Raw genomic sequence first — 25,154 nt, forward strand, 5'->3', positions numbered from 1 at the left:
TTCAAAATTCAAATGGGTCTGATATGTTTTCTGGTCTGCGCCGGCTCGCACAGAAGATCCACGATCTGTCTCTGGATCGGAGCAGACTTTGTGTGCTGCGGCGGTTCACATGAACACTAACCCCAAACCAGACTTAATTCGCCCCAATGAAAGCATACACTGTCTGAATCGTTCCCTGTCCCCTATATAGTACACTATGTGGAATTCACCATGTAGAAAATAGTAAATGTGTGAACAAGTGACCAATTTTAGCCGCAGCATGTGTTTATAATGTAGGGGGCGGAGCGCTTCAGAATCTAGAGGGCATTTGATTGGACAGAAAATCTGATGAGAAGCTGAAGTGCAGAGTGATGTCATCAAAATAATGATTCCATATGGGCGGAAGTGCAGACTGTACGTTTTAAATGCTTTTATCTTCTAAATGCGAATTGTGTCATTGCTTTGGATCACACTAGCTAATAGATAACAGTAGCATATTTATACAAAAAGCTAAAAAAATCAATTTTGATTTCATGGAGACTTTAACCATACTGTTCGCGTGTCAGACAAAAATTACATTTAAGAAACATATATATAGTAGCTACTATATTTTTGTTCAATAATGTTTTTTTATATAACATTTTGTATTTTTTAGGGGATTTTATGGTACTAAATTATATTTATGCAGTAGTTAGAATCTATTTATTCACTTTATTAATAAAATTATATTTCCAACCTAAATGGTCATAAATATTGAATGCTTTGCAGCACAGACTTAAGATTGGTCTCTTTTTAAAGACAACACTTGCCGATGATTGATGAAGGTTTTTTTTTCAGTGAGTTTGAAAAAAGTAATACAATTTTACATTAAATGTAATGAAAAATGCACAAAAATACCATTTTCAATTTTGATATGAAATATTTTCCAAAACTCGTTTTACTCTATATCTCAAAAATTAGCTTTCAGTAAGGCTGTTTGGGCACAGCAGGCTAAGAAATGTTTTTAATAGATGAAATACAAGTTTGACTATTTTTTCAGGACCATTTAACCTTTAGACCTGACACCGAATCATGTCTATGATTTTTTTTGTTCACACAGCAATTGCCAAAACCTTTACCAAGTTTCGTACCATTCAGGTGAAGTCAAAATTCTACAACAACAAAAAAAACGTAAATTTTTTTGTCAGCACCAGAGGGTTAACATAATGGTTCTGTTTATGCAACTGGCCCGTTTTTTTGTCGATACCACAGTATAGCCTAAATACCGTATGAAACTGAGGGAAATGTAGTCTAATCTAGCCCCATCATAACCATAGACTGTGAAGAAAAAAAAGAAGACATGTCTGTTAGCAACCAAATGCTGGCGCTGTTGCACAAGAAATGAAATACTGACCCAGCATTTAGTGTCATGGTAGAAAATACGTCCAGCGCACAAATGCGAAAACATTACATAATCACGGCCCATAGAGTTACATAGTGTTTACTGTATCTTTTCTAGACACAGTAAGTAGGCTAGGATGGATTAGACATCAACCTAATTCAAAATTGTTCGTAGGTTTCAGGGTTAATAACGACTGCTTTAATGCTTGAGGCGGCCGAATAGAAAGAGAAATTGCTGCTATTACCACAAGATTAATGAAGTGATGATAGCCTAATGTATCACAGATACTAGTTTTTAGATCATACAAAAATCATATGATGTATGTGATGTATTTGACTGTATGTGACATGAAGGAAAAGGAAGGCCTGTGGAAGAATATCGAAGCTTCCAAAATCAAAATAGTTTTATGACGAACCTCTAATCGACTTCTCACCCTAATTACTCTCTCTCTCTCTCTCTCTCTCTCTCTCTCTCTCTCTCTCTCTCTCTCTCTCTCTCTCTCTCTCTCTCTCTCTCTCTCTCTATGTACCCGCCCTGTCTGTCTTCCACCGCCCCCATCCACTGCAACATTCAGGCAGGTTCACCTAATGTGCTTGTGCAGGCTCGGTGACGCCGCTGTGTTGGGAAATACTCGGTGAATCGGGAACCTTCAGATTAACAACCAACAGCCACAACCTCAACGCTACAGACCCTGTAGAGCAACACGACAAAAATGGCAGATCCAATGACCCAATCTTCTCAGATTTCGTCGTCACAAGGCCTTAACGATGGACACTCTGCAACGGCCAAAGACTCAAAGTTTTCCGGTAAGAGAACGTGAACGTCAGACAACACTGTCGTTGAACGTGAACGTCAATTTAGGGTGTGTGTTTATTAACATTATAAATGGTAACTTACCATTCTAATTCTAAAAGGAAATGTCTCGCTGAATAACGTTAGTGAGTTTGAGGACAATACGAGCTGGCACAGTCGATTTGAATGTATGCACATGTTTACAATGCCTTGCAGGTAATACTGTAACTCTCTGGCGTTATGTAAGACGAGTCATGCACTGTTTATTTCTCACGTACACTTTTCATATCGCCTCCCTTTGGCATAATAGAAAGATTATTGATGAATCTACACTTTGCAGGTATAGCCTACATGCCATGCATGGCGGATGTGGGACTCCATTGAATGTGTTCTCATCCACTGCTTTGACCTGACGTTTATTTTTAGGGAAAGGCCATGGAGAAATATGGGGACACATAATAGCTACTGCTTTGAACTGAAATGGGCACATGTTACGGCTCAGCTGATCATCTGCAGTGCAGATGCATCCGAAACTGGAGGACAGTGTAAATTTAGGGGAAAACTGCTTACACACCCCATCTACATTTCTAGCGACGTGACAAAGCTAGAATAATCAATAGAGCTGTCTAGAACCGATTATGAATCGTTCTTTTGAGTCGGATCTTGTCAATGAATTGATTGAATGTTCAGAACTGAATCGGTTCTTGATTCAACCCATAATGTTGAAATTGTTCAATTACTTCTGCATATTTGGGTTCTAAATTACTTTTATGAACTGAATCATGGTCGCAACATACTGAATAAGGACATATATGACATTAAAATAAACGCCTTTATAATAAAAAAGGAGTATACGCCCACATATGGCTATATTGGTACGTTTAAATCATGTAAATGCCAAGTCTGAGATGTAATAATAATGTCATGGCGTTCTTTCGTTTCTTTAAAACGAACTATAAATAACCGATTCGCAGAATTGGGTCAGTCTTCGCCACTGTCAAGTCTGATGGCTTTGTTAATAATTTCTAATCGCCGGTCATTTTGCATGCTATGTAAACAATCTTAAAGGCGACCATTTTTATATTTTAGAAACGGCAAAAAAACATTGCACTAATAGATGCAGCTCCGGCCATTTGTCCATCAATCAGTCGGTGAAATGACACGATGTCCTTTGTTCAGATGCTGTATGTTTTTCCATTGTGAAAACAATACCGTGTGGGTTTTGTTGACTATGGATGTTGGTTCACTGCTTTTTAGGTCGTCAGCATATGTGGAGCGCTGTCCTCCTTGGTTTGGCTTTATTTAGGCGTCTGGGATTCTAATAGAATTAGAACTGGAAGTTAAGTCTCATGACGTCAGCCTTCACTGAATTTTCAGCACGGTTTAAAATGTTTGACTCCTTCACATGCTGTTTGGCTCTTGAACTTAGGCGCATTGAGTTCATTTACGGGTTAGAATCTGAATTGTTGGAAGGATGTAGACATGGATACTGTCTTACAGGCTTGTTAACACAGACACCATATGTGAAGGTGACATATTGAACCAGATGAATAAATTTAGCTGCAATATGTCCCTCTGAGATGCCTGTGCGGACGTGCCATTGTCACTGGACAGATCATAACTTTACACAAATTCTACCTACATAAGTATATAAGGTAGTAAATAATTCCAAACTTAGCCAAGTGTTGTTTTTAATGCAGTATTCTGGGTTAAATTCAGGTTAAGCTCCATCGATAGGATCTGTGACTGTTAATTATTAGTTACGCACTTTCATTTGGAAATCTATAGAACAACAAGCATGCAATAGCCTAGTTGCCTGATAGACTTCCTTTGTAAGTGCATTTGTTTGTGAGTCTGATCTGCCGGAATTTTATGTTTATGGGTAGTTGACTCATAACATACCTAATATTAAAATTTAAATGAATCTATAAGGCAAATTGTATATTGCAGGCATTCTGATTACTCACCATTTCTTTTAAAGACACAATATGTAAAACTTTTGGATTAAAATATCCAAAAACCATTAGAACAATGTTATATATTTTGCTGACTTGTGTACTTCCATTATCCCAAATGTTTCCAACAAAGTTTAAATCCAGCAAAATTAGCTATTTTAACCAGCGCAATGGGCCGTGTCAATGCGTTGCAAGTCAATGACGTCATATCCTTGTTACCCTCGATTTCAGAGTTTACTTCAGTAGAAACAATGAAAACACCAAAGACAGTTTAATATATTATGTGTATTATTTGACAGGTGTATGAATCTTATTTTCTTGATTTATTGCGACTTTGCGAGTAACATTTGAACCATGTCAATGCCTCAGAGACAACACTATTTTGTCTATATAGTGGCTTACTTTATTTGTAGTACCGGTAGCCATAATACAGCATTTTCTCCACCTTGCAATATATTTTACAATTAACTTGCCTGCCATTTAGCAACACAAGTCATCCAGCTTTTATTAATATAATATTCTAATATCGATCTAGTTTACTGCGGTGTGCAACAAATGTCTCATACCAACCACAGAGTAACGTTATAACAACTTTCAACACACTCAAACATATTTTTAGTATGATTGTTTGACTGAGTAAAACGGCGTTTACCCCACACACAAAAAAAGGGGTTAGATCACCCAAAACTGAAAATTCTGTCATTAATTATATATAATGATATACATTAGGGTTGGGCCGATAGCTGACAGACATTTAGACATTAGGTAATGATAACTTAACAAAGTTGTTCCTGATCAAAATACAATTTACTTTCAAAACAGTTCAATGAACACAATTTAAACCGTAAAGATTTTATTGTGCAAAAAAAAAAAAAAATATAGGCTACTAAATGTTTTACATGAATTAAACAGCAATAAACTTCAAAATAATTTTCAAATGAAGTTAAATTAAATAGGCTACACCAAATATGCCTTCTTCATAGTTTTACCACCGTGGTTAGAACAAAGAACAAGTTTAAATATCAAGGTTTCTGGCCAGAAAGCAAAAGTAAAATGCGCACAGCCATTCATAATGGTGAGGAGCAGAGGGAGCTTTTTCAATGAATTACTATGGTGCTAGCCAGACACGCACCGTTATGAATGCCTGTGCGGCCGCACAACAAATTGAAAAACGCAACTAATTCTGTTTAAATCCAAAATGTTGCCAAATAGGCTAATCCATCGCGATGTTTCTCTATAGACATCGTCTGATGCCAATTTGGTAGACATCGCCCAATATACATGTGCATTTTGCTAACTTTAGATGATATATAGCATGCCACAATGAAGGGCATGTCAACAACCCCTGTTGGAAGACTTTAACTTGTATTCAACCCAGAACAATCCATTAAAAATACGTCATTCTAAATGGGACCATGATATTTTTACCCAATCAACTAGACAAACTCATCTTATATCAATACTGTCAGCCTCTCTCTTCTGTCTGGGTGTGATGCCTAAGGTCAGAGCTGATCACAGCTGGCTGAGGCAGCAGTCTTAAAGCTTTGGGTGTCATGATTCAGTCCCCCTCACGAATAGAGCTGATATTACTGGCATGACAGAGATGCCTCGCAAGGCTCTTCCAGTGTCAAGAGGCCAATCCGTTCCCACTTTAAGCGCTGCCCTGTAACACAAGCCATCTTGGTGCATTTAACCTTTGCCCTTGCAATAGATAGTATCTAGCTATCATGTCCTTCACCTTATTTCCTTAAATGTTTGCCGGTTAAACATGACTAGCCAACCATCGTACGATGTCAGATTGTGATGACCTAATTGCAGTCAAGCAGATTCTATATGGCTGACTCATAAGCAGTGGAAGAAAAACTTCAATCAATATGATAGAGGGTGTGTAGATTTGTTAGGATTTTGGTGTCCACATCAGTGTTTCAAGGCAATGTCACTTAGTTAAGTTTTTGGGTGTGGTTTGGGCAAAGAATGTTGTGAAGCAGGGGTACACTCCTTATTTGTGACCAGTAGAGCTTGCTGTGCTACTAGATCAACCTGTTCTCTTTAAGTTTCTCACCACTCTCACTGTTGGAACTCCTTGTTCTTGTTGAGATTCCAAGATAGATGAATCCAATTTAATTGACCTAGTGTTGCCTCCATAGCTTGATGATTTACCTAACTGTTGAAAGTGGCTAGTTCTGGATGAATGCAAATATTGTTCGCTTCCAAACCACACAAAAATTTGAAGTGTGGCTGAAAATGGCTTCCCTTGACAGGTTACATAACACAATGGTGCAACATGTGGGTGCTTTGCAGGGTTAGATGTCAGAAAGTATGGGAGGGATCATTGAAAATTCCATGAGAAAGTTCCACCGTTTGAATATTGTGAGTAAGTATTGTTCAGTTTGCAGATGAATCATCGAGGGATGTTGTGTATGTGATTAGTTCTGGATGTAGGACTACTAAGTAAAAAAGTGCTTGTAGTTGATGAATAACATGAATTAACTTATCATTTTTTTATATTTGTTTTGTTTTTAATAAGCATAAAGTTATATTAACGTATAAGCAAAAATGTATATATTTAAGTAATTTGACTGCTCACCTTTTCTTCTTTTTTTTGGACATTTTTTAAATCATCTTTATGGAAGTTTTTTCCTAGCAAACTTAACATGGTAAATCAAATGTTCACATTTTCAAATAATAAATCAAATTGTAATAATGGATGCTAAAATATAAATAAAAAGTGCTCAAATGCACTTTCATTTTCCTTTTTAAGGTTGCATTAACTATGAGAAACAAAATCCTCAAAATTCAGTACAACCTAGTCATAAATATTTAAAGCTATAATTCGACACTCATATTATAAAGTGGTCCTGTGAGCCTTGTTAGTTATGAGCTATGGCTGGCAATTTTAACTGTTTGATTTATTATTTTAGCATTTGAACATTTCATTTGTAATTTTGATTTTCTTAGAAAAAACTTCCATACACCTTTTTGCCATCTCTGGTGTTACAAATTAATTTTTAAAAGTACCTTATGCTGTGTAGTTTTTCAAGTAATATGAGCTGTATGCATAAAATGAGGAATGCTTTTTGAAATAGCTAAGAGTACAGCATGTCACACCACAGAAATATTTAACTACACCAATTACAGTTGATTATCTCATAGAACCTCCTTAAATTTAAGATTAAAGGGATAGGTTACCAAAAAAGAGTACAATTCTCTCATTATTTACTCACACTTATGTAATTTCAAACCTGTGTAACAAAATAATTTTTGAAACAGGTCTCGTTTTTTTGTTTCCATACATTGAAAGTCAATTGGGTCCAGAGTAGTTTGGACCCCCAACGTTCTTCAAAATATCTTCTTTTGTGGTCCGCAGAAGTTGTACAGGTTTGGAACGACACAAGGGTGAGTAAATGATGATAGAATTTTTACTTTTTTGGCCTAGTACTATCCTTTTAAGTCATGTAAGTTGGCGAGGAAAGTGGAATTATTCTCTATCAGCTGTTTTTTCTTCTTCTTTTAGTTTCTTGAGATGTAAAAGGTGCTTCGCTGGGCATTTCACTAACATTTTCCCCTTTCAAATGTAGAGTATAAGAAGGATACTGAGACTTTTCTTCTCATTCTTCTGTCCTATTTTATTTTTTCAGATTCCTTTTTTTCTTCGCCTGTATCTCTCATTCAGTCTCCTCAAGGCAAGTGTATAGTTCTCTTCTGATGCTCGCCTGCTTCTCTACCTTTTATCTTTCTCTTCATGCTCCTCTGTCTTATCTGTTCTATTAAGTATGCTATGTCCCGCTGGGCTGCTGCTATGACACACTCCATCCCTCTCGCCAGTGACCCTCTCCTCCTCTATACCAGACTAGATGCTCACAGCAGTGGCTTCTTTTAGAGTTTTTCCTTTTAAGCGTAGGAAATGAAGCAGAGGACACTGAGGGAATCTACTGATTATTTTCACGTAAACCAAAATAATTAGATCTTTATATATGAAGCTAGTAGCTAACCCATTTATGGGGAATATTTGGAAATGTCCTCTCCGTCAACTGTCGTGATAACTCAGTTCTCACATAAAAGTTAATGATCAAGCTAATAGTTAGTCTCACACCTGCACGCCACTTGACCGTGTACTGTGCAGTCCAACCACCCTCCCTGACCAGAAGTCTTGTAACATGACCCTTGCTGTTTCTAATGTTGACCCCTTGCAATCATGCACGTTGGAATCCATAATAACAGCCAAGTCCCTTCTGTTTTCAACAGTTTCTGAAATCCTCAAATTTGGATTCACTTCATGAATGTTCTTCAAATGAGGTCATCCACATTTCTGTGGCTGATTTCTTAATGCCTTATTGGATCTAACATGGTCTCTTCTTGACTGTAAATCCAGACATTTAACAACAATACCCTGTAATATATGGTTTCCCACTCTAAAAAGTTTAACTTAGCCAGTCAACAACCTGGCAACCATTTGTGGCTACCCCCTTTTTACCATTAGTATACCCTGTCATTTTGTCGACACCCCACATCTGACACTGTTCACTGATTAAAAATGGGAAAGCTAAGTCCCCACAGATGGTAGAAATTCAATCGTCTCCAGTTTATACCCACTGCAAACATGATTTAGGTCAGCGTTACTGTGGGTCCAGCTTAATCCCAAGATTGCCACCTTATTTTAAGATAGCAGAGAAGTTCAAGTTCACTTTGTGCGAGAGCAGAATCCTAAAAATGGAACAGGTTGGTGTCCCTGAGGATTCTTGCCCTTGATGTCCCCCCTCCCCCACAGCAAGCCATGTTTGGAGCTCCAACCCCAACACCGCACTGGTCCTGAAGGTAGAGCGACACTGGGGAGGGATCTAGCAACAGGACGCTGCTCGGGGTTACTTCCCTGTGACTGCTGCGGCTGAATCTTCACCTGCTTTTTCCATGCACTTTGCATGTTGTCTTTTACCAAAGAGTAAGAGGAAATCCTCAAGTTGTAGTCTTTTTGTTTGTGTTTGTTTGTTGTTTTGTTTCTTGTCTATTTACATACAGGAGTTTGATAATATTAGCATATATATATATATAGGAGGAATTAGCATAAAGTAGATTGAGTAAATCCCCCACACTATGTTAAGATCTTTAGATATAAGTATCCCTACAATGTTTAGAACATCTTGAAGAAATTTATTTCAGTTAATAGTCCGCTATTAAAAAAAACTAAAACCTAGAACTTTGTTTAGATGCTTAGATTATGGAAAATTAGGATCTTTGTTTCTAATGCCTAATGACGTTTTTACAGGCTACTAGTCTGAATTACATTACTGTTTAAAAGACACGTCATAACTGTGATGCTTAATTTGCATAATGAGTACAGGCATTTACAGAATCTTGAAGAGATGTAGGAAAAGACGCATTTATTTTCAAAAGGCTTTTGGAAAATTCTAGTTTCTGTCAGTGAACATTTTTGTCACTACTATGCCTTCAGCATGCAAATTCAAAGATTATATCTTAAAGTAAAACCAGGAAATGGAAGGTTTGGAAAGGAACAAAATGATTTGAATTTTAGAATGTGGTTGTCACTCTGAAACCAGTTTTATCTCACCCTACAGAAGAGTCAGGAGAAATTATAATAATAAAAATATTGCTTAGCATATAGCTTAATCTTATAGCTTTTTTAATAATTTAGGACAATATAAGTTTGACCCTTTTTATAATTATTTTAAATCTGTAGTCAGCATCATTTAGCTAAGACTAAAAACGAATGTTATGCTAATCAATGAGGCCATACATTAAAAGATAGGAGTTGTGTTCGAAAAGGAACTGGCTTGCTGCCTCTCAGCCCAGTCAGTGTATGACTTCACAGGCCATGTTTGTGTTTAAAGGTACCTCCTAAGGTTTCCAAGGCACCGTAACATCTTGTACAACAAAATGCATATGTTTAGTTATTTTAATGCTTATTTCTCACTTTTTTTAAATGGATTTTTATGAATTAATTTACTCTTCTAATGTGTTTTTTAGACTGCATATTTACTTTTTCCACAAATCGCTCGCTGCAGATCAACCAAATGGAGGTATCTTAGTAGACAGAATGTGACACAAACATTGTAATTGGATGTGCATTGCTACCTGCCTACCTCCACATAGTGCCTGTGAAGGCATAATTTTCCAGCTTTCGGATACATCCATTGTGTTGCATGGTAAAATGGTCAGGATTTCCATTATCAGCATGTCCAGCATTCACTTTGCTGCATTCCCTGTGCCCTTGTAATTCTGGCCTCATTGTCATCTACAACATAATTTGATTTATCTTCTTTCTTTTTTTATATTAATAGATGGTTAGACAGTTGAAGCATAGCTCAGAAAACCGTTTAGTAGTTTCCACAATAACAGTATTTTAATCATTTCACACATTCTTTGGTTATTTTACTGAGGATATTGATTTCTACTTTTGTTTGTCTGTTTTGTTTGTTTCTTTTTTTTGGGGGGGGGGTTGTTGTTTGATTATGGATGTCATCTTACTTAATTATTAAATCTGCCCTTACAGGATAAACACATAAAATGTATTAAGAAGCGTTGTATGTGTCATTGAGATTCCTCAATGATATCAGCACATTATCAAGCTGGCATGCAGACATCAAACTCCATCCATTAATATGTGGGACCATGCAGTGTGTGCATGACCGCTTTAGCTTCAGTTAAATGGATGCAAGCAATTAAGCATCTTGGGAATGCTACATAAAGTATCAGTGTAGCTGCTGATTGCTAAAGTTGTTGGGATCTTTGGCTTTGAAATTGTACTGCTCTTAATTTGTTAAAGACAAACCTATACAAACCTGAGCTTCAAATATGGTCCCCTGCTTTAGCAAATCGGAATTAAGGTAGAGTTTGTCTTTATTTCCAACCCTCCTTTTCCTCCTCTTTCCTGCTTCATGATGGATGCAGACAAAAGAGTGGTACTAGGTTCTGACAAGCCTTCAGAAAATGTGGCTACCTCTCTTCACTTTTCTCCTCAGTCAAGTTCCTTTTCTCCAGTTGCTTGTGGAATTGAATCTTCAGGATCACCTGGTGACAACATAGATCGTACCTTCAAAGAGAAACGAGAGCTTTTTGATTCATCTTTAGGCTCTCAAAAGCAGGACTCGCCTATAAAAACTTCCCCAGTATCTGAGAGAATCAAAGCATTGGAAGCTTTAGCTGCAAAGCAAAATGATTTTGATGGGGGTTTTCCACATTTTAAAGAGCGTCACTATGAGAAATCCCCCACAGAATTGCATGGAATTTCCTCCCGCTCCTCCTTTCAAATAAGGACAACGTCAAATGAACAGGAATCTCCCGAATCACCCTTCGAAGTTCTTGGGGAGGCAAGGCATGGGACTGACTTTGAAGATACAGCTGACTGGATGAGAGCTCACTTACCTCCTGCACCAGATTTCAACATTGAAGATCCAGTTCTTGATGAGGAAAATGAGTCCCCCATGGTGCAAGAAAGCCCATCCAAAGTGATTAAAGCAAAAAATGTTGATACAGGTGAAGTTCCAGAACCTTTTGCAGGAGTTCCTGATCAGTTTATGGACAGCCCTATCAAAGTTGCAGATGACATTGATCAATCAAAGGAGGATGTCAACAAACAATCAAAACAAGAGAGTGTTGAGGAAGATTCTGAATTTGACCTGAACTTTTTACCAACAGCCTATATGTGGGACAAGCAAGAGAAAGCTGATACAGGCACTCAAGGCTGTCAGATATCCCCAGACAATCAAGAGCTTCCTTTCTACCCTGCTACTCCTGCAGACCTTGAGTCTCCATTACCCCCTGTGTCCCAACAGATGGAGCCTAGTTCTACACAACATTCCAACATTTCGAAAGGAAATTTGGAGCCTGCTGACATCCAGGAGGTAGACAGCTCTGGGGAGTCGGATGATACAGTGATTGAGGAAGCCATGAGCATCCCAATAATGGGAAACGATGACCTAGACACCAAAACCCAAAAGGAAGAGGAGACCATTCCAAACAACAAGAAACCGCCAATTCAGGTACCTATTATTAATGTCATTGAAACTGAGGAACAAGTGTTAAGTGATGAGGAAGAAGAACAGTTTGAGGTAGAAGGTGAGGAGGATGATGGTGAAAAGTGTCAGATTTTGCAAGGTGAGGGCAGAGGGTCACCAGAGCAACACCACTCAGAAGAACATGCATCTGTGGAAACTCTAAATGAAGAACATAAACCTGACCATGACATTTCCTCTCAGGCAAATCAAACTGACTCTGATGCTGAGCACTCTCCTGAACACCAGGTTATTGATGATGATTATGAAAGTGGCATTTTCCTCCAATCCTCCCCAGACTCAGGAGGCCTGAATTTCGAGGACTCTCAAGAGCAGTCACATATGTCGCAGAATTTAGTGTCTTTTGAACCCTTTAAAGAATCTACCCTTGACAAAGAGCTTGACAAGACTGCAGAAATACTTTCTGACCTTCCACCAGACATCAGCTGCCCCTTAAATGAGCCCAGTGATGTAGAGACATACCTGGATCATTACGCCAGTGAAGAGCTTGCTTTAAAAGACCAGCTGAATTTGTCTTATTTTAAGGAGAGTAAAGGTGAGAAAACAGAGCTTTCAAAGTCAGACTGTCTTACAGATAATCAAAATATCAGTGCTCCTGTTCAAGAATCCTTTGATAATATCACTGATGATTTCGATGAGACACCCAATGAATGCAAACTAGACTATGAATCTGTGCCTGAGCCTTCCCTTTTTGAAACTTCATCTGACATTCCTGATGATATTGAGACTATACTCTGCCAAAACAAAATGCCAAGTGTTGATTCAGAAGATCAAAAGTCAAAAGTGGAAATCAAGACGTCTAAGTTGCAGGAACAGGAAGAGTTGCCAGTCCAGTCCAATGACCGACAAACCCCAGTTCAAGAGAACCCACCTGCACCATTCCCCTCTTTCCACAGTGAGCTGTCTAGCAAAATCAATGACGTTATTTCTGAGCCTACGACAAATGAGGTTGCTGAAGGATCAGTGATAACGAAGTCTGAACCTCTAGTTATGACCCCCAAAGATCTTTTAGATAGACCGGATTCGCCAGAGACTATGAGTGATACAGAGGCGTTGGAAGCAGAATGCTCAGTAACAGCAGCTACTGACAGCTTTGTGGATTTCATGAGGGAGTGTCTTAAGTCACGACAGGATGAGGAACCTGAGGGGCCCAGTTCTGGACACAAAACTATAGACCAGAATCCCAAATCTGATATTCCTCCTTTCACTCAATCCTCCCCAGCAATGATCATGGATCTGGAGCACGAGCGCCTCACAATTTCTGCTTTGAAAGAGCTCGGGAGCAGCCAAGAGGAGGAAGACGAGAATATTCCCACAATGAAGACTGTCCTGAAGCCTGATAAAGCTCCTATTCCTACATCAAATCCTGAGGCTTCGATCACTTCATCTTCTCAAACTCTTCCAAACGAGTGTCAGGCAGTACTTTCCAAAGAGGTAGAGGCAATCGACATTTGGGTTGCAGAGGCCTACCATCTTGCAGAGCATGTCTTGACAGCAATACTAACCCACTTTTCAGGTAACATGTCTTTCTTCTGGGCAAGCAGCCCTGCTAACCCTGCACGCATAGTATGCCCAGACACTAGACCTTACTTACCTCTTTTTCTTTATAACTCAACTTGAATTTACTCAACACTAACCTATAAGTATGTCTCTGTAAAGATGGCAAAAACTAAACATTTTCAAGTTATTACAATAGCTTTATGGAGATTTTAAATGACTTGTTTGTTGTGAGGAAAATTGAATGAACATATAAACTAAGACTAGTCATAACATTAAATTAATTGTATTTTTTCCTGTGCCATGTCTCATGACCTTAAAAACATGATGGTATAATTTAAAAGGAATGGATATAAACATTTCTGCAGGGTGGCTGCATGGCCTGCACAGCCCTTGGAGTCAGGTGACCAGTTATGTCTAGTCTCGGGTTTCATCTTTTTATGTAACCTTCTAAAGAAAGGCCATTGGGAATGAAGTGAGTGTAAATGTGTCATTTAAAAGGAGTAGCATTATCTTCCATTTGACAGTTATTATGATATTGTTATGTGTGTACTGATCTGGTGTAACACTAAAGAGAAAGTTATGCAGAATTATCGATGTATGCTATTTATTTATTTTTTCACTTAAAGGAGAAATTCTTGGCCTTTACCATAAGGACTATATACATTTTTCCCCTTTAGTTTTGGGAGAATTGTTGAGTTTCATTATTGTTGACTATTTCTCTTGATTATTGTAAGCACAATTATTTATTTATGTTAAATAAATATATTAAATAGAACCTGCATGTTGTATTTTTGTATGTTTTCTTTTTGTAGGCTACACATCCAAAACAAGCTAAGAATGTTTCCCCTAAATTACTTTATTGCTGATGTTTGAGCCCTGCTATTCTGGACTCCATAACATCCTGTTCTGATCAACAAAGTTAATGGAGAATAAATTTGTTTTTCACAATTAGTTAATCACAGATAATTTTTGATTACCTTAACATTATAAGTATCGGTTAACATTAGTTAATTCATCAGGTATCATCTCACAGCCTCGCACCTACAGCAGCTCGTAAAAAAACTGAATGCTTTATGAATGCAGCCGTATTAAGCACAAAATATGTGACTGACAAGCGTATTCTAGTGCTGTGTAAAAATTCACTGTAATAGTCCAAATACCTACATTGCTGTCTCATCGTTTTGGGGTTGGAGAGCCCTGGAGCATTTCTTTTCAGATGCTCTTGCATAGAAGTTTAGCTGCTGTGCTATGCCATTTCAGTTTTACAGAGAGGGCAGATAACCATTTTGTTCGGTCTCCGTTTAAAAAATGTGCACACTTTAGATCGGGCTCGGTATTTTTGTAATAATGGCTTATTTTCAGCATGCCTGGGCGTCGGTGCCACCATCACTGGGGAATATAAACAGTGCAACAAATCGACTCATTCCTCTGAAAGCAACTTATTTACGCAATCGACATAATTGATTACGTCAACGCCTTCATATAGACAGTAATTCATTTCTTGTGCTTGTTGCCAGATATAGTTGTAACAGAGTAAGTGGGTTATTTAACAGATCTAGAGCATATTCTTCCTCACTTTTCACTCTCTATTTGAGTTGTTTGCTGCGGCTGACATTTTTTAACAAAGATTGTAACTTGGTATTTTAGCTGTCAATCATTGTACAGCTGACAGAGCTTTCTAGTGGTGTGAAAGGTTGTATTAATGGGTGTGTTGGTTTCCACTTGGGTTTTTCAGAGCTGTAGATAATGAGGTTGTGTTAACTCAAGCATAGGTTTGGCTAATCACTGTACACATTTATGTACTTATAATTGATATGTATATAAACTAATAAATATTCACGTTAGGCATTTGAATTTTTCCATATGTTCTGCCTGTAAAATGTAGTAGTTTAATTTCACTTGAGACTTTAAAAGGATAATAAGCAAGTGCAAACATTTTAAGAACACTGAAACAGACCATAGTGTATAAATATGGCCAATAGCCTTTAAATAACTGACCTCATTAGCTTTCCATTGCATGGAAATTGGCTCACACTGTTCGTTTCTAAACATACGACTGAGCACTTATTGTAACAAGTAAAAACTAGAATTTTTTTTCTTGTGCTTGGGTGAATACGTGATTTCATGCATGACTCTTAAATGATTCAGACACACGTGGACTCTTACACGGATTCACACAAACGCATTATATGGTGCATGTACCTTTAAGAGCTGAGTTGTGCGAGAACTAAAAGAGGCCACTGCGGCTCAGCAGCCACTGGGACATGCTGTTGTATCTGGGTCCACTAACCCTTGCGAGGGAGGGAGGGAGGGAGGGAAAGATAACGAATGACTGTTCTCAGCCTAGGCTGCCTCCCAGTGGGCACTAGCAAAGCATGCTGGGAGGGACTCAGACCCCTGCAGTGAGCAGGGAGGAAACCCCTCACATTTAGTTTTAGTGTTAGCCCCGAGCAGTCGGAGTGGACAAAAACAATAGTGCTCTCTCAGGCTCTGAATCATTTGCCACACACCATTGTGCTGTAGTTATGTCACGTTGACTGTTGTTGTAAACATTCCCCCCCCCCCCCCCCCCCCCCCCCCTTTGGGTTGCTCTATATCTGTTTTTGTTTTTATATTACTTTTTCCCCTCACTTCCTCTCTTAAAATACAGCATTCAACTGATCAGTGCTCATCTAGGTTTCAAAATCCAAATTATGTTATTTTAAATGTGCCTGTTTGTTTATGGTAAATGGTTGAGTACAATACCAAATTTTTAAATATCTGAGTTTTCATTACAACATTAGTCTTTGCATTAATTTTGAAGACTGGCTTGGTGACTTTGGTGTCCCATGACATTTTCTTCTTTTTAAAAAAAGCAAAAATGGCACAAATTCCATATTGTGAGAACAAGTAGATACACTAAAAGTCTGGGGTCAGTCAAAGAAATTAATACTTTTATTCAGCAAGGATGCATAGATTTAATCAAAAGTAACGATAAAGACACTTGTATAAAGTTCCACAAAAATATTAAAGTGTAGTGATTTTCAACCAGCTTTGTATTGTTACAATGTTGGTAGTATGTGAATGAACACTGTCCTCTATGTTACCTGGACCGAAACATTCACATTTATTTGTCAGCAAAACTCTTTTGACAGCTCCAGAGCTTTCATGAAAACTATTTTACTTCCTCATTTTTGTATCTCCGCCCATGGACAGTCGGATCAACAGAGGGTTATTAACTGAACAGTTATTGTACAGTTACTCACTCCCGCTAAATGTTTACTATTTGAATGTTTGCTCTTGCATCTGGGAACATTACAACTATATAAGTCGACACTGTTATGACTACAGCCATGTTTTAATTTTTTTACTGTTTTTACTGTATTTCTGATCAAATTAATGCAGCCTTGCAGAGACTTCCTTTAAAAACATGAAAATAATATTTCTGACCCCCAAACTTTTGAACTGGATCTTGTTAAATATTATTTAACATGGCTAGTTTTGACCATTTATCTCCCTCCTGCCCCTAATTAAATTTTCATTAAGTAATTTTCAACTAATTTCAAATAACAATTTGCATTACGGTGCTTTTCAGAGTTTAAACATTCACTCAAAAAAAAAGAAAAGTGGTACCTGACCATGTATTGCTTGAAATTAATGCATGAATGCATTTACAGTCTCTTGGAGTGGGAGAGCCATATCTGTGCTGTGATGTATTAAAGCTGACAGACCAAACATAGTAACAGTGGAAGACGTGGTTGTGTTTTCAACCAGCCAACGCTTGCACGTGTAAGGTCTTCTGTTACAGGACTCATCCCACACATGGCCAAGTATGAATTCCTCATCTAGTCTTTGCCAGGAAATATAAATATGTAAATGGGTGTATTGTGCTGTTCTTTTGTGGTACAGAGCTGTGCATCCTTATGAAGTTTAATGTTTTGAATACCACCATAGACTGGTTATGCGTCCTTGATTTCCTCAGAAACGGAAACACGCAGAGCCGAAACCCTCAAGGCATCGCTCCACGTGGAGAATGCCATTTATGTAAGGCTTCTTTAAAAGGTTCCTTTCACGCCGCATCACCAGCCACTCGAAAACTACATTATGTAACCGCAGAAGTATGGAAAATATGAGCTCTATATTATTTATGGCAGAGCTAATGATTTTACAGTTCAGGTACATAAATAACTTATTAAAATGTGTTATTGCTTTTACTGCTGCATACTCTGGATTTAAATTGTTTTGCTCCAATTCAACAGTTGATATCAATATTTTTGTTATGTGCGGGTTTTATTTCCTGTTACGTTCATCAAAACACACCACGCACACGTTTTTCACATGCCTTTTCTGTCGTGCAGTGAATGACCTGGTGCACTGGCGGGACCCTAAGAAGTCCGGCGTGGTGTTTGGCGTGTCGCTGCTGTTGCTGCTTTCTCTGGCAGCGTTTAGCGTGATCAGCGTGATCTCATACCTGCTGCTGGCTCTGCTCTGTGTCACCATCTCTTTCCGCATCTACAAGTCCGTCATCCAGGCTGTGCAGAAGTCCACCGATGGACACCCTTTCAAGTGAGAGTCTCCTCTTCTGTGTGCTCTGTACATATTTTAAAAAACACCTTCGTCTTGTACAATATACAATAAATGTATATCATCTCTAATATTTAAAACAAAATTGGGCCACTAGTACTGTTAGACAGTAGTGGCCAAAAGTGATGGCCAGCCTGTTAACATCTTCACCCTTTATTCAAATATTATTAAAAAATTGTTAAAGATTTTATAAGCATATTGCGTAGTTGTGATTGGAGTCAATTTGTTTTATTTGTGATAAACCAAATGAAACCTGCCAAATTGATAGGGTAATTTTTGGCCAGACAGTCATGCATAGAAATGATTAGCACATGCAAAAACAAGAGAGAACCAATGAAATATTAATAGCTCATTATGTTGAAGTCACTGTATGCTTTTCCTGTGAGCTTTTTTGCATAGTAAAATAAAACCTGAAGCTTTAGTCTGTAATTTTGTCAGATAAATACCTTTACCAAGTTAGTTTTGATCTTCCCTCATATTTAAAATGTTTAAAAAAAAAATTATATATATATATATATATATATATATATAAAATGGGTTCCTCATATTTTGATGGTTTAATTGAACTTGTAGGGTAATTAAAAACTAATATTCCCTCCTGACATCACTTTTGGCCACTACTGTGTGTATGATTAAAAATATATTATAATTGTTTAAAATATATATTTTTTATTTATATAAAAAAATGCATTTGTAAAAATATATTATATATATAATCATTTTATATTTATAGATTTAATATTTTTAACAATCACATTATATATATATATAGATATATAATGTGATTGTTAAAAATATTAAATCTATAAATATAAAATTATTACAATATTGAATATAATAAAATAGAATTTATAAATAGAATTAAAAATACATGCTACACATTTCATATACTGTAGGTCAGTTTGGCATGTTTTGTAATGCTCTGTGTTAGTAAGGTTTTGAGTGCAGTGGTGCTCAGTGGTGTGTGTGTATGCAGTGGTAAGGTTAATTGGGTTGACCTGTGCCTGTGACAGAGCTCTGATGGAGAAAGATGTCGCCGTGCCGCCCGAGACCTTCCGCAAGCACGTGGACGCCTGTCTCACACACGTCAACCGTGCGCTCAAGCAGATGAGCCGCCTCTTTCTGGTCGAGGATCTGGTGGATTCCATCAAGGTCAGTGGCACACCAGCAGTTCGAAATGAACAGATTTAAAAGTATAGTTCTCAAATTCATTCAGAATTTTTTTACCTCATGTTGTTCCAAACTTTCTTCTGTAGATAAAAAAACGGTATAATTTAAAGAATGTAATGTCTTTTCCATACATCATGTTTATAGGGATATTCAAGTTCCAAAAATGACGAGAAGCAACAAGGAACATTTATCTCCTTTATGACTCTTACTGTATAGCTCTATGATTTTTATTAAAGGACTGATTTCATCATTTTTCATTTAGAAAAGTGTGTTCTCAGATTTTGTGGTTTAAGAGGGATGCAAAGGATTTCTGTTCTTTTGACCCATATTTCCTTGTGTTTTCAGCTGGCAGTGGTTATGTGGCTGCTGACATATGTTGGAGCGGTCTTCAATGGCATCACCATCCTCATCCTCGGTAGGCCAAATATACCACTTTTAACACCATACTAAAATTTGAGTTTATACTGAAATATTTGTTTATAGAGACTGACTTTTTCAGAATTATCACATGTGGAGTTCAAGAGTGATCATAATTGCCAAATACTGGGTGTTTTCTTTTCCAGCTGACATCCTGCTCTTCAGTGTACCGCCCATCTATGAGAAAAACAAGGTTAGATCTATGTTTTTGCTTTTCAAACTATGCAGTGTGTGTTCATAAAAGGGATAGTCACCCAACATTTTAAATTGTCATCACTTACTCACTCTCGTGTGGTTCCAAACCTGTATGAGTTTCTTTCTTCTGTTGAACACAAAAGAAGATATCTTAAAGGATTGGTTTCATTTCATATTTTATTTTCATTTTTGGGTGAACCATCTCTTTAAAGAGTATTTATTGTTGTAGTCCAAATAAGACCTTGTATAATAATGATAATAATACACTATACTGTTTAATAGTTTGGGGTCGGTAATATTTTTTTAATTGTTTTTGAAACTCTCGTATTCTTACCAAGGCTTCATTTATTTGATGAAAAATACAGTAAAACAGTAATATTGTGAAATATTATTACAATTTAAAATAACTGTTTTCTATTTTAATATATTTTGATATGCAATTTATTCCTGTAATGACAATACTTCAAAGTCACATGATCATTCAGAAATCATTCTACTATGCTGATTTGATGCTCAAGAAACATTTATTATCAATATACATGTTTAAAACAGTTGTGCTGCTTGATGTCTTTGTGGAAACCATGAAGTTCAAAAGAAATAAAATGGAATATAGAAATCTTTTGTGATATTATAAATGTCTTTACTGTCACTGTTGATCAGTGCATCCTTGCTGAATAAAAGTATTAATTTCTTCACACACAAAAAATCCCACTGACCCCAAACTTTTAAACCATAGTGTAGTAGTAATAATGATATAAAGTTTTAATATATAGAATATATTTAATAATATAAGGATTTACATATTAATATACATTTATACTATTAGTATATACTTTATATGACATTAACTTAAAAGCAAGCAAATAACATTTCTTTAAAACTGGTGAATCACAATCAATACTAATTAAATCAAAACGGGACAGATAAGCATACGTTTTATTCATGTGCCTTCATGTATTAATTAATTCTTATGCGCGGAAATTATGCAATTAAAAAATAAACGTTTCACTGCATATATAACACTGATGTGATTTTAAAACACTTGCACAGAGTTGCTGAAAAAAACTTTTAGTAGATGACACATGCAGTTAGTGTTTGAGAACAGCGGCCCACTCAGACTGAACAGTGATCATTATGTATGATTATTGCTCCAGAGAGTCTTATGTAAGCCCTTTCCGAACACTTGTCATAATTTTTTCTTAAAGCATTTGTCAAGTCTTAAATCTTATGTAACACTTTGATTGTTAATGAGTGCCTGATGCAGGTTTTCTTCTCTTCTGACCTTTCTTCGTTTTAAACACAGCGCTAATGAAGATAATGTACGGAAATAATGATGCGTTCAACTTCATAATGGTGCCACAAGAACTGTCTCTTTAATCTCAATGGCGCAGAGCACTATGCATCGACCTCAAAACTGCAGTAACCCAATTTTAAATATGTTCATAGTGGGAAAATGAAAGTCATGATGCTCAGAAACTGTTTTAGAGTATTACATATATATTATGTTATTATTATATATACTCAGTGCTGTCAAATCGATTAATCGCCTGTGTGTGTGTGTATATATATATATTTATATGCACATGCACATATACATACACACACACACACACACACACACACACACACACACACACACACACATTATATATCTACATATTTTTATGGTAGATATGATTAATCTCGATTTAATCAATTTAACCAATAATATTTTTTTAATGTTAATTTAGCTCTTTTTATTTTCACTTTCATTGGAGGCTTTAAATAAGCCCTTATGTGTTTTCGTCTCTACCTGCACTTTTTTATTGTATATAATTTGTATTGTTAAACTAAAAAAAACTAATGTCCACAAAAGTGACTGCAATAAATAGTCGTAAGTGTCAGTTACTATATTCTTAGCATTCACCCACAATATCCTAGTGTTATGCCAGCAAATTTGCATGGAATCACATGCAGTCATATTACAGTTATTGTTTATTATAATTCAGCATCTCTATGTTCTTTCCACAGACCCAGATTGACCGTTACATCGACATTGTACGCACTCAAGTCAACACTACAATGGCCAAGTTAGTATGCTTTGAGTAGAGTAATAAAGTATTAAAAATAAAGTAAGAATGTTTGCTCTTCATCTGTAAAGAATTGAGTCTTGGAAATGGCTGCCAATTAGTGAGGCTTCAAAAGCATGTATTAATATTGCCACCTAATGGGTGTTTGTCTCGTTTTTTTCTCCCTCAGGCTACAAGAGAAACTCCCAGGAGCCATGAAGCGCTGTAAAGCAGAATGATCCTCTCCTCCGATCAGTTGTTGCCATGTTTACCATCCTTCTATCTCTAGCCGCCTCCCTTTACTCTAAACCCCGCCCCTTCTCTCCTCCCCCGTTTAACCCTCACACCTTAAAACAACCATCTGCACTGAACCAGCTAGTATGTAAAATCTAAAAAGCTTCTTGATATTCACTGTTAACTCTGCAGCTTATTAACGAGCATTAGGAAAAGAAGCTCGGGGCTCCGGGAGCTGATGATTCTCAACACAGGAAGTGATGTAATGCCACTGGATGCCCATTTTGATGGCCAGTGTATGGATGGATTTGTGAACTAGACTGAATTTATGACTTGGTTTCGAGTGTTGGGTGGTGCGGTAGTAATGAATAAAGAGACAGGTGTTTGACTCAAGCAAATGTCTGTACTTTTAAAAATGTAAACATTTCACTGAAAAATGCTGACAAAAAAAAAAAGTGAACGTTATGAAACATACTTTTCCCCCCGTTTGTTTTTCGAAAAATGTGTATGTATTAATCTGAAATGCACTGACCATTACTAGTCTTGCACGTTTTGATCGGGATGCGACCAGCAGTGATAATTTGGTCTAGTTCACTATCCTCCATGTTATTGGCAAAGTTTTTAATATCGTGTATGTATATATAGTTCGATTACAACAGGCTCTTTGCTGTGAAGTAGTTAGTGTTGCTTTTTATATTTAAAAAAAAAAAACGAATATACAGCTCTTATATTTCTCTTTCGCACCTCTCTTGCACTCAGTCGTCGGAGTTGACTTCACATGTAAATGTTATTGTTATTACTCTTCACATAATAGTAATTATATTATATCTCGATTAGGTTGGCTGCTTTAAGTCCCCTGTCTGACATTGGCTTCGTAACAATAAATATGAATAACTTTAAGAATGAGTTTTATGTATAGGATCGCAAGAGCAGCAGAATTATAGGAGAGAAGGGGAATAATCTTGTGCGAGATGTGAAGTTGGCCTCAAAAGTCATTGATTTTTTTTGTTGAAACACGGCCAATGGTCATCATTCATGTCATTTAGAAAGGTAAAAATGTTTTTTGTCAGCATTTTAGGCCATTGGTTACCACCTTGGGGACTGAAGAAGTTTAAATATTTTTAAGGCTGCAAAGTACATGCCATTATTTAAACTGGATAAATAATTACACTTACTAATGACATGTGATAACACTGTTTTTCCCACTGCAAACACTGTTGGCTTTTAAGATACAAGGGTGAATTGATTTCTGTAAGGGAAGGGGAGCATGGTAAAAAATGGCTTTGGATGTGCTGTTTAAAAGCAGTCAGTCTGCGCAAAGGCTTACAATGTGATAAATGGAATATGCACCATATATCTTTAGTTATGGTTACATTCATATTGTGACTTTCACTATATAGTCTGTCTGCTCATAATGGTTTTATTGCGCCGTTTATTTAACATTGCAGCTGATGCAGTTGGAAGCATGTCCAAATTGGGAAAATTGTTTAGCAGAACATCGGAAATGTTAAACACTAAAAAGTTCATTTGCATTTTAAAAGTTTGTTCTGTGATTTTTATGGTCCCTTTCCAATTAACTTTAATTTTTCTCTCTCACGTACCCTTTATGCATGTTTACACACATGATCAGATTCAGACGCAAGTGTCTTGTCATTGTGTTGCTTAACTGGCATGTTCTACACAGGATAGATCACACGTGTGTTTTGCTTTTTTAAAGAACAGGTCAAGCTATGAAAATTTGTATTACCACCTTTTTTTTCTTTCCATTAAAGGGTAAATTATGATTATATAACTACTTTTATAATAGATGCAGACCTCTCTGTTTAGGTTCTACGTCTTCGTATCTTCTTTCTTCTCTACTGAGTTTCAGTTTAATATTTGGGTATTATTTTTTAACTTATTCCTGTAGGTCTTTAGCATGTTTGCTGTTTCTTTCCTTTGTTTCTCTCGGAGAAGGGTTGATGGAGATCACATTGTTTTTGCTTTTGACTCTTGAAGACTAGATGTGGTGACTAACATCTACATTTAGTTTGATAGTTCTAAATTAAGTTTAAGTTAATATGTAGGAGCTTTTTTGGGGGGGAAAGATGCAAACAGGAAAACTTGTGGTCCCTGTAATGATGTCAAAGTGAACTTAATAAAAATGCCAAAAGCATTTATAGTGTTTGAGCTTGTTTTTTCCCTCTGTAGATCGATCTTAGCATTACATTTGAGGTTATTTTATAACATTCATGAATTAGTCATTCAAATACACTACCATTCAAAAGCTATATATATATATATAATACTCTAAGGATCCATCAAATTTATCAATCTTTTGAACTTTATTCATCAAATTGTCCTAATAAATGTTTTAAAATATATGAAGCAGCACCGCTGTTTTCAACACTGATAATAATAATAATAATACATTTATATATTAAAAAATATATATATTTTGAGCAGCAAACCATCATTAGAATGATTTCTGAAGGATCATGTGACACTGAAGACTGGAGTAATGATGCTGAAAACTCAGCTTTGCCATCACAGGAATACGTTATAAACTATAATAAAAAATATTTTATAATTGTAATAAAATCATTATTTCACATTGTAATATTTCATCATTTTTTTCTGTTTTTACTGTATTTTTTTAATGCAGGAGGCCCAAACTTTTGTTTTCTTATGTTAAGGGAACAACATTATTTAAATGAATGGAAATGTTTATTTTAAGTAATCATTTGAAGAACTGGGCTTTCCAAATCAATAGAATGGACATTTATTATTTATTGCAGTGAATGGCACGAGAAACTCAAAAGGAATATTCAAATATCTAGAGTGTTTTATGTGTCCACAACTTGCGTGTAATTTTAATGTGTCCGAGTGTCATTTTACAGGAATCTCCATA

General features: G+C 36.6%; 1 protein-coding gene across 3 annotated transcripts; it reads left to right on the forward strand.

The window, feature by feature from the left end:
• Positions 1-1,891: 1,891 nt before the first annotated feature.
• On the forward strand, positions 1,892-24,419 carry LOC143702855 (reticulon-3-B-like). 3 transcript variants are annotated; one of them, XM_077196755.1, is made up of 9 exons: positions 1,908-2,166; positions 7,746-7,790; positions 11,014-13,653; positions 17,975-18,182; positions 19,214-19,352; positions 19,716-19,785; positions 19,934-19,980; positions 21,993-22,051; positions 22,221-24,419. In XM_077196755.1, the coding sequence occupies exons 1-9, from the start codon at positions 2,073-2,075 to the stop codon at positions 22,267-22,269; spliced, it is 3,351 nt and encodes a 1,116-aa protein (XP_077052870.1). In that variant the 5' UTR covers positions 1,908-2,072; the 3' UTR covers positions 22,270-24,419. The 3 variants fall into 3 exon arrangements, with proteins under 3 accessions (XP_077052872.1, XP_077052870.1, XP_077052871.1); XM_077196756.1 differs by lacking the exon at positions 11,014-13,653 and having other exon boundaries at positions 1,911-2,166; XM_077196757.1 differs by lacking the exons at positions 7,746-7,790; positions 11,014-13,653 and having other exon boundaries at positions 1,892-2,166.
• The last annotated feature ends 735 nt before the right edge of the window (positions 24,420-25,154 follow it).

This window comes from Siphateles boraxobius, unplaced genomic scaffold (genome assembly GCF_051911475.1).
Source record: "Siphateles boraxobius isolate OS27281-9 unplaced genomic scaffold, OSU_SipBor_1 353, whole genome shotgun sequence".
In the NCBI taxonomy this organism is placed as follows: Eukaryota; Metazoa; Chordata; class Actinopteri; order Cypriniformes; family Leuciscidae; genus Siphateles; species Siphateles boraxobius.

What these genes read in the sequence shown, in the direction of transcription:
- LOC143702855 (XM_077196755.1), top strand. Translation starts at nt 2,073, where the DNA reads ATGGCAGATCCAATGACCCAATCTTCTCAGATTTCGTCGTCACAAGGC. An exon ending in TCTCATTCAGTCTCCTCAAG is followed by an intron (nt 7,791 to 11,013) that starts GCAAGTGTATAG and finishes TGATGGATGCAG; the next exon opens with ACAAAAGAGTGGTACTAGGT. An exon ending in ACCGATGGACACCCTTTCAA is followed by an intron (nt 18,183 to 19,213) that starts GTGAGAGTCTCC and finishes TGCCTGTGACAG; the next exon opens with AGCTCTGATGGAGAAAGATG.